Here is an 8,927-nt window from a genome sequence, read left to right on the forward strand (position 1 = left end):
TTCGGGAGGGGCCGGGGCTTGACCTGCGAGGAGACAGCGGAGCCTGGTAGGAGCGGGGCGGGTCGGCTGCCAGGAGGGGCTGTCCTGTAGAGACTGGGGGTTCCGCCCAGAGAGCCGGGGACGGGCTGGGCTGGAGGGAGAGCACGGGCTTTGGCCGGAAAGGGTGGGGTGCTTGCTGGCAGGTGCCCAAGGGAGCGGGGCGGGGACTTCGGAGGACGGACCAGGTGCCTGGTGGTGAGGGTCTTCGCACCTTAAATCGATCCAACCAGGAAATGGGGAACCGCCCTGTACCTCCAGCCACCGCTTTCCCCCCAATAAAGCCATCTCACAGCTTCCTTCAGAGACTGTCCGGCCTTCCCGGACAGATGCGGTGAGACACCGGAGGAAGGAGCAACTAACGTTCAAAAGCAACCCCGTAGCTTTAAAACTCTGCTGGGTTTCTGGTATCGCAGTTATTTCTAGAATTAGATGACTGATTGAAAATGTCTTACCGAAGTCCCAGCGCAAGTAATGTGATGGCTTTTCAAAGAAGTGCTTTTCAGACCTCAGGTTGCAGCGTAGTGTTTTGTGGGCTCAGTGTACCTTCTGGTGTGACCAGCATAAAACACACACAATAAGGACACAATGGAATAGAAACGGGGAGAGGAAAGACAGTAAAAATACACATCCCACATAGTAAGGGCATTATTTTGTGACTTTGTTTTGCAGGTTGATCATGTGATCTGTATCCATTATTCCTCTTAGAAGATGAATCCTAACCTCTTTAATCCATTCTCTCTCTGCCTTACTAATGTCCTTAAAAATGTTTTTCCTTCTTTGCAGAAATTCCTTTCCTAACCTCAACAAATATTTGTCTTGACCTTATGTTTTTAAGAGAAGCTACTTGTCTAAGTTATTTCTTTAAATGTTCTTAATACTTATCTTTTGTTTGCTTTTAAAATTTGAAAATTTCTTCTAGTATCTATGAGCAAGGCCCTGGCTGTGCCATCGACTTCAATTACCCTTCATCTGCCAGATATTTGTGAGAAGTTTTTAATATGTGTTTTGGGCCAGCTTCCAAGAATAGTGTGTTTAACTGGTAGTATCTTGCTCGCTGCTATAACTAAAATTTTCAGTGATTTAACACAAGAGAAATGTCTTGCTTGCATAACTGTTTAATAATACAGGTGTCATTAGTTGGGGGGGGGGGGCAGCTTTCTTCCATGTAGTGATTCAGGGACCCAGGCTCCTTCCATCCCATAGAATGGAGGTCAACCAATATTTTTTGTAAAGAGCCAGATAGTCAATGTTTAAGGCTTTGTGGCCGTAGAGTCTCTGTTTCAACTTAAAGAGCCAGATAGTCAGTCAGTGTTTAAGGCTTTGTGGCCGTAGAGTCTCTGTTTCAACTATTTAACTCTGTCTTTGCATTTGTAGTTCCATAGACATTACTTTAAAATGTATGGGCTTGGCTGTTTCCAATGAAACTCTATTTACAAAAACAGGTAGCTTGCTGGATTTGACCTGTAATTTGCTAACTTCTGCCATAGATTTACAGAGATTTCTGCATTTAGTTAATGGTTGGGCAGAAAAAAGGCCTACCTGCTTAACCACATGGGCTCAGAAATGACACACAGCTTTTGTCTAGCATTATTGTTGGCGAAAGTTAAGCCCCATCTAGATAAAAGGAGGGCAGGCTGGGAAATGTAGTCCCTGTCTGGACAGGTACTGCCTAGCCCAGTGGTTCTCAACCTTCTGGCCCTTTAAATACAGTTCCTCATGTTGTGACCCAACCATAAAATTATTTTCGTTGCTACTTCATAACTGTAATGTTGCTACTGTTATGAATTGTAATGTAAATATCTGATATGCAGGATGGTCTTAGGCGACCCCTGTGAAAGGGTCGTTTGACCGCCAAAGGGGTCGCGACCCATAGGTTGAGAACCGCTGGTAGCCTCTATAATAAAGATGGAAGTTTGAGGGACTTGGCTTATAACTAGCTGTTTCTACCACAAATTATATTCCTCTTAATTTTTCTTAAGAGGAATTGTATAATTGTATAATAATTATTAAACATTATATAGTATTTATGATTTTTTTAAAAGAGGAAAACACTATTTTAAAAAGTCTTAGGAGGAAACCCAGTATATACAAAACACCAAAGTGGTGTGCTCTGGACTTGAAGGAGTGTGGTGTGTGTGTGTGTGTGTTGTATATGATAGACAGAATGCCATCACTTTAGCCATCACTTTGACAGAGATAATGGCTGTACAGTACTTTTGTGGAGAACATACAACCAGAGTATGAAAACCAATGACATAGACTTAATACAGTGATAATAACATACAGTCCACAAAATCACAGAAATGATCATTTCAAGGGTAATTAAGTACTTTATTGTTTATTTTAAATCACCTGAAATTTGAATCCTTCAAATTACTCTTTACCAATACTTCTGTTAAAATTCTTGCGTAATTACAGTCTCTCTTGGACACCACCATTTAGAAAGGTATTAAGATATTTTATTACAAGGGACTTTGACTCATTCTTTTTTCCCTTCTGCTTCTTCCACTTAAGTCAAGTGGAAAATACCTTGATTTTTTTAGTTTCCTTTAGAACTAAAATTGAAAATATGAAGCTACCCTTAATCTCTATATCAACCGTTGCTTCAAACAACTAAAGGATGTTCTAATATTAATTCAGCTTTGATCTTCCATTCTTTTTTTTTAAACATGTTTTATTGATTTTTTACAGAGAGGAAGAGAGGGATAGAGAGTTAGAAACATGCGCATTGTCCACGGACGTCGGCTGCACGAGTCGCCAGAGGACTAGTGGAAGGTATTGGCTGCTGGGTTCTCTTGATATTTCTCCCGTCCACCACCAAATCGGGTCGGGCTTAGATCGTGAGGCGGGAGTCTAATGACTTCTTTTCCTCTCTTCTGCTTTCTTCGGGGTGTGTGATGGTGCTTCGGAGGCGGTGCGGAGGTTTGGCCACACTCCTTTACTCCCCGCCCATGGCCTTCGCAGTCCCAGCCCCCACGATTGGTTTTGTCATAAAAAAGAAAATGCTGAACTCAATAAAGACCATCAGCAAGGGAGGAGTTGAAGCCTTTCAGGAATTGGTATGTGTGAAGTGGCTTTGTTCCAGACAAAAAGGAGTAACAGAGACCCTGGTGAAGGGAGTAAGTTCACCGCATTTTTCCTAGAGAAATTTAGATTCAATAAATGATCGCAGTACAAACCAGACCAGAACTGCCAGTCAATCATCTCTTACCTACAGGCTGTAATCCAGAATCTTCAGCAAGACACCCGAGGCTTTTTGATTGGCCCCTCCTTTACTTCTCCTTTACTTTTGCTTTGTCCCATATCTCAAATCCAGTATTGGCCAAATTGAACTACTAGTAATTTGTGGCATATAACCATGTCTCCAGGCCTTTGTTCTACTCCACCTATCAGGATGCTATTTCCCCACACAATTTATTAGACAAACATGTACTCGTTTTCAAGATGCAGCTCAAGATTGACTTTTTTGAAGCCTTTCCTGAACTTGGGAGGTAGCATTGATGCCCTTTTCCCCTTTTTGTTATTATAATAATTCCATTCTTCTATGATAGCACCTCTTTCAGTAGTTTGCACATATGCTTCTATGCCTGTCTCCCTCTTTTGACTATAAACTTCTCAAAAGTATGAACATGTCCTCATTTTTGTATGCCAGCTTCTAGCACAAGTAGGAGAAAAATGAATGTTGAAGATAAAGTACAAAGATGAAAAAAGAAAAGCTAAAGTAAACCCAAAGATAATGAGATAGTTTTGCTGGATGGAAATCTAATAGATAATGGGGCCTATATCTGGAAAGATAGTTTGAATTAAGATTACAAAATGTTTAAGTAAACCTAAGAAGTCTGAACCAGGAGACAATGGTAAGTGGAGCACTTTTGAAGATTTTGATGCAAGAAAACATCATGGTGTTATATAGTGAAGAATATAGTACTAAATCATATGTAGCTATTAAAATATCATAAACTTTCCACCCCTATCCAAACGAAAGGAAAGGAGATCAGAGGTAGAATTAAAAAATGAAATGACTTTTTGTGGTTTCACTTTTCTTTTTGTGTTTGTGTGGTTTTACTTTTTCCCCCCCAAAGGATATTAATTGATTTGTCACTTCTTACTCAAGATGATTTTGTGATATTATAAAAATAAATAAGAGCACATTAAAACTATGTTTCATATGACTTTGGTTTTAAAGAAAATATTAAAGGTCTTTTCACAATGATTTTAAAATATACTACAATGAAAAGAGAGCAAGTTTGGGTACTTATTACCATCAAGTTTTAAGTTACTTTATAACTATTCTTACAGTAACTGTATTGTCATTGAATAAAGTGACTAAGAAGTGACTGAAGGGGCACTGGATCAAGTATGACTTAAGGTCATACTGGGTTTCAGTGAACAATACTCTAGTTGGAAGCAATCACTTCAAGAGACATTGCCCAACCCTGGCTGGGTGGCTCAGTTTGTTGGAGCATGGTCCTGTTCACTAAATGGTTTCGGGTTTGATTCCAGGTCAGGGCATATACCTAGGTTTTGGGTTCAATCCATGGTCTGGGCACATACCTGGGGCAACCAATCGATATTTCTCTCTGTCTTCTTCTCTAAAATCAATAAAACCATATCCTTAGGTGAGGATTATAAAAAGAAACTGCCCAGAAGCAAAATTGTTGGGAGGTTCAGATGCAGATTATATAGTCAATCCTTTATCTAAAGAGGATTAAAGCTCACACCTGTGATGGCACGAGAGCAATAGAGATGGTTATCTAAGTGCTACTTTGATGATTTCTTGCCTTTTAAAATAGTTTCAAATTATATTTTCTATTCACAGATTCATAGCCAGCTCTGAGCAAATTAAGATATTGCATTTTTCTGACACTTAGAAATAAACTTATACATTCTTCTGTTGTCTCTCTTTTTATCAGATATTGGGTGTGATATTTTGAGCACTGCTCTAGATCCAGCAACAATGTTTCCCCAAAAGTAAAAATAACTGCATTATCGCAACAGCATTATTTATTGTGGAAAACATAGTAAAAAAAGCTAAACAAAAATAAAAGGAGGCGGAATAAAAAACTCTAAAAAATTGGTATACACTTTTTTGTAACTTGTATCTCCTAACATAGTTTCAGTATCTTTCCATAATAATATTCATTTATAAAATTATTTTAAATAGCTGCACAGCACTTAGATGTACCTACAGAACTCAACCTATTTCCTAGTACTGGGCACTTTGGTTAGTTTTACTCTACTATTATAAGTAACTCTGGGAGGCACATTAATACCTTTAAGGCTACAGTAATTTCCTTTTTTTCTAGGATTCCAGTAGAGTATGATGGTGTTCCTTCTCCAAAAGGGGATTATGTGGGCATTATCATTACAAAGAAAAAAGAGAAAATCCCGTTGGGACGGCCAGAAAAGCGATCTCATCACGTTAGGGCCGCGTTCTAGATTAACTTGGAATCCCTGAGCTTGCGGGAGAGGAGATTCTGCAAGGGCGCAGCCCACAGCCTGACCTCCGCCAAGGTGACGCGGCGGAAGGACAGCCGCAGGAGCCGACTCAAAATGCATGCATCTTCACGCGCATGCGCGGGTTTACGTGAACGCGCTTGGGCGGGCTTACGTGAACGCGCGTGCTTACGCGAACGCGCTTGGGCGGCCTTACGTGAACGCGCGGGCGCAGGTTTAAGTGAACGCGCGTACGCAAGCGCGCATTGTCGCCACGGACGTCGGCTGCACGAGTCGCCAGAGGACTAGTGGAAGGTATTGGCCAAATCGGGTCGGGCTTAGATCGTGAGGCCGGAGTCTAATGACTTCTTTTCCTCTCTTCTGCTTTCTTCGGGGTGTGTGTTGGTGCGGAGGTTTGGCCACACTCCTTTACTCCTTTACTCCCCGCCCATGGCCTTCGCAGTCCCAGAAACTCTGGTTATCTCCACGTTTTGAAGATCAATAAAGTCCACTTACTCCCACCTCCAAGAATAGGCCCTGAAATGTGTTTAGTGCCACTGACACCAGAAATGCTTTTTAGAATAAGGCTAGGTAATCCTGAAAAAGTATGCTTCCTGCAGCCCATATCAGGCTGAGTACCTTTATGTTTTTCAGTGTATGATTCTACTTAGGAGAATTGAATGAATCATCACTTCACCTTTTTGTCTTGGAATGTCTGATACTTACAGACCAAAAAGAAAGTTAAGTCCAACCAGGTGGTCTGATGATAGGTATAAATTAAAATGATGTAGCCCTAGCCGGCTTGGCGCAGTGGATAGAGCGTCAACCTGTGGACTGAAGGGTCCCAGGTTCTTTCTGGCCAAGGGCACATGCCTGGGTTGTGGGCTCGATCCCCAGTAGGGGGCGTGCAGGAGGCAGCCGATCAATGATTCTCATTATTGATGTTTCTCTCCTCCCTCTCTGAAATCAATTTAAAAAGTTAAAAAAATTAAAATGACGTAATATTATTTTTCCTATGCACATTAACAGCTCACACCAAGCACCTGAAAGAACACCTCGGATATTGTTTCTCCAGCCTTTAAGCTATTGAAACAACAGTACCTCCTGGGCGTGTTCTGCTCTGTTACTGGAGTGTGTTTCTGATCATCTGAATCTCAACCATGTTTTCAAACTGCTTGCAGAATATCATAAAAATTACACACGCCCACCTTCTGCATTCAGGATTATGCCACCGATTAGTAAGAAATAAAAGGAGGTGTTTCGGAACTGTGCCAACATCCAGATTGCACAGGCGGGTTGTCGTTACAGGCATTGGCTTAGTGACTCCTCTTGGTGTTGGAACTCAGCTGGTATGGGACCGTCTGATCCGAGGAGAGAGTGGAATTATTTCACTGGCTGGTGAAGAATATAAGAATATCCCTTGCCGTGTTGCTGCTTTTGTGCCAAGAGGTTGTGATGAAGGTCAGTTCAATGAACAAAACTTTGCGTCCACATCAGATCTTAAGTCCATGTCTTCCCCCACCATTATGGCCATTGGGGCTGCAGAGTTAGCCATGAAAGACTCTGGCTGGCATCCTCAGTCAGAAGCTGATCAAGTGGCTACCGGTGTTGCAATTGGCATGGGAATGGTTCCTCTTGAAGTTGTTTCTGAAACTGCTTTGATGTTTCAGACAAAAGGTTACAATAAAGTCAGCCCATTCTTTGTCCCGAAGATTCTGGTCAACATGGCAGCAGGCCAGGTCAGCATTCGATATAAACTCAGGGGCCCCAATCATACAGTCTCTACAGCCTGTACCACAGGAGCTCATGCTGTGGGAGACTCCTTTAGATTTATAGCCCATGGTGATGCTGATGTGATGGTGGCTGGAGGTACAGATTCTTGCATTAGCCCTTTATCTCTTGCTGGGTTTGCCAGAGCCCGTGCTCTGAGCACAAACCCTGATCCTAAGTTGGCATGTCGACCATTTCATCCAAAGAGAGATGGTTTTGTAATGGGAGAAGGTGCAGCTGTGCTGGTGCTGGAAGAACATGAACATGCTGTTCAAAGAGGGGCCCGGATCTATGCAGAAATTTTGGGCTACGGACTCTCAGGTGATGCTGGTCACATTACCGCCCCCGACTCTGAAGGAGACGGTGCCTTAAGGTAAACACTGTTTTGTTTTGTTTTTTTCATTCAAAATATTTAATCAAATAAGACATTTTATTGGAGTGTCAAGTAAGGGGAAATTGTACTGTCTGGCCTTAGTGTATGGTATCTCTGTTGTTTCATTTTAGACTAAACAAAGTGTTTTTGAGTTTTTTGCTTTAACATGTTTCAAGCATTTGAAAATATTTGAAAATCCTTACAAAAATTGTAGTCAATGTGTTTTTTTTTCCCCTCAAGGGAAAAAGTCATTTCAGATAAATGGAAATATATTTTGTTAGAGATTATATAATTGATAGGCTTACATGTTTATCTCTTGGTGATGAATCAGTCCAAGGTACTAGATGTGACTCATTATTCCCAAGCAGATGGCATTCTAACTCACATGGTAATCTAACATGGGGTTCTGTTATTAGACAAAGGATTATTTCCATTCAGTGTACTTGGATATTTCTTTAATTTAAGCCATACAGATAATGAATCCCATGTTAAAATTAAACTTAGTTCTGATAAATTTCTGTTGTTATTTTACTAGATGTATGGTTGCTGCTGTAAAGGATGCAAATGTACAGCCTGAAGAGATATCCTATGTCAATGCACATGCTACTTCCACGCCACTAGGAGATGCTGCTGAAAACAAAGCTATCAAACGTCTTTTCAAAGACCATGCACATGCCCTTGCCATTTCCGCAACTAAGGGAGCCACGGGACATCTGCTGGGAGCTGCAGGGGCGGTGGAGGCAGCGTTTACTGCTCTGGCTTGTTATTATCGACAACTACCACCTACTTTAAACCTGGATTATACAGAACCAGAATTTGATCTCAATTATGTTCCACTGAAGGCACAGGAATGGAAAACTGAGAAAAGACGTATCGGACTCACCAATTCCTTTGGTTTTGGTGGTACTAATGCAACACTTTGCATTGCTGGCATGTAGGACAGGCAAATCATTTGTGATTAAACATTGGTTTTTTAATGTTATAAACAAACTTTATGAAGTGGAGAAATACTATGTTTCTATAAATGCATATACTTTTATATCTGTGTCAGCGTTTCTTAGTTTTGCCACTACTGATATTTGAGGCTGGATAATTCTTTGTTGGGGGGAGAGGAGTTGTCCTTTACATTGTAGGATGCTATTACAATCTACCCACTAGATTGTAATAGCAGTCCCTTCCCCGCCAGTTGTGACCAAAGATGTCTCGACATTGCCAAATGTGTCCTGAGGTGCAAAACAACCCCCATGTGCAAAGGACTGATCTAAGTTTTTCTAATACTTGAGATTAAACAACTCTTCATGATATTTCA

The 8,927-nt window shown here is 41.2% G+C and overlaps 1 protein-coding gene across 2 annotated transcripts; it reads left to right on the plus strand.

Annotated features, from left to right (window-relative positions):
* The first annotated feature begins 2,780 nt into the window (after positions 1-2,780).
* On the plus strand, positions 2,781-8,657 carry OXSM (3-oxoacyl-ACP synthase, mitochondrial). 2 transcript variants are annotated; one of them, XM_005856600.2, is made up of 3 exons: positions 2,781-2,814; positions 6,505-7,618; positions 8,154-8,657. In XM_005856600.2, the coding sequence occupies exons 2-3, from the start codon at positions 6,636-6,638 to the stop codon at positions 8,554-8,556; spliced, it is 1,386 nt and encodes a 461-aa protein (XP_005856662.1). In that variant the 5' UTR covers positions 2,781-2,814; positions 6,505-6,635; the 3' UTR covers positions 8,557-8,657. The 2 variants fall into 2 exon arrangements, with proteins under 2 accessions (XP_005856662.1, XP_005856661.1); XM_005856599.2 differs by lacking the exon at positions 2,781-2,814 and adding an exon at positions 4,998-5,790.
* Positions 8,658-8,927: the final 270 nt, after the last annotated feature.

Source organism: Myotis brandtii, unplaced genomic scaffold (assembly GCF_000412655.1).
Source record: "Myotis brandtii unplaced genomic scaffold, ASM41265v1 scaffold1036, whole genome shotgun sequence".
In the NCBI taxonomy this organism is placed as follows: Eukaryota; Metazoa; Chordata; class Mammalia; order Chiroptera; family Vespertilionidae; genus Myotis; species Myotis brandtii.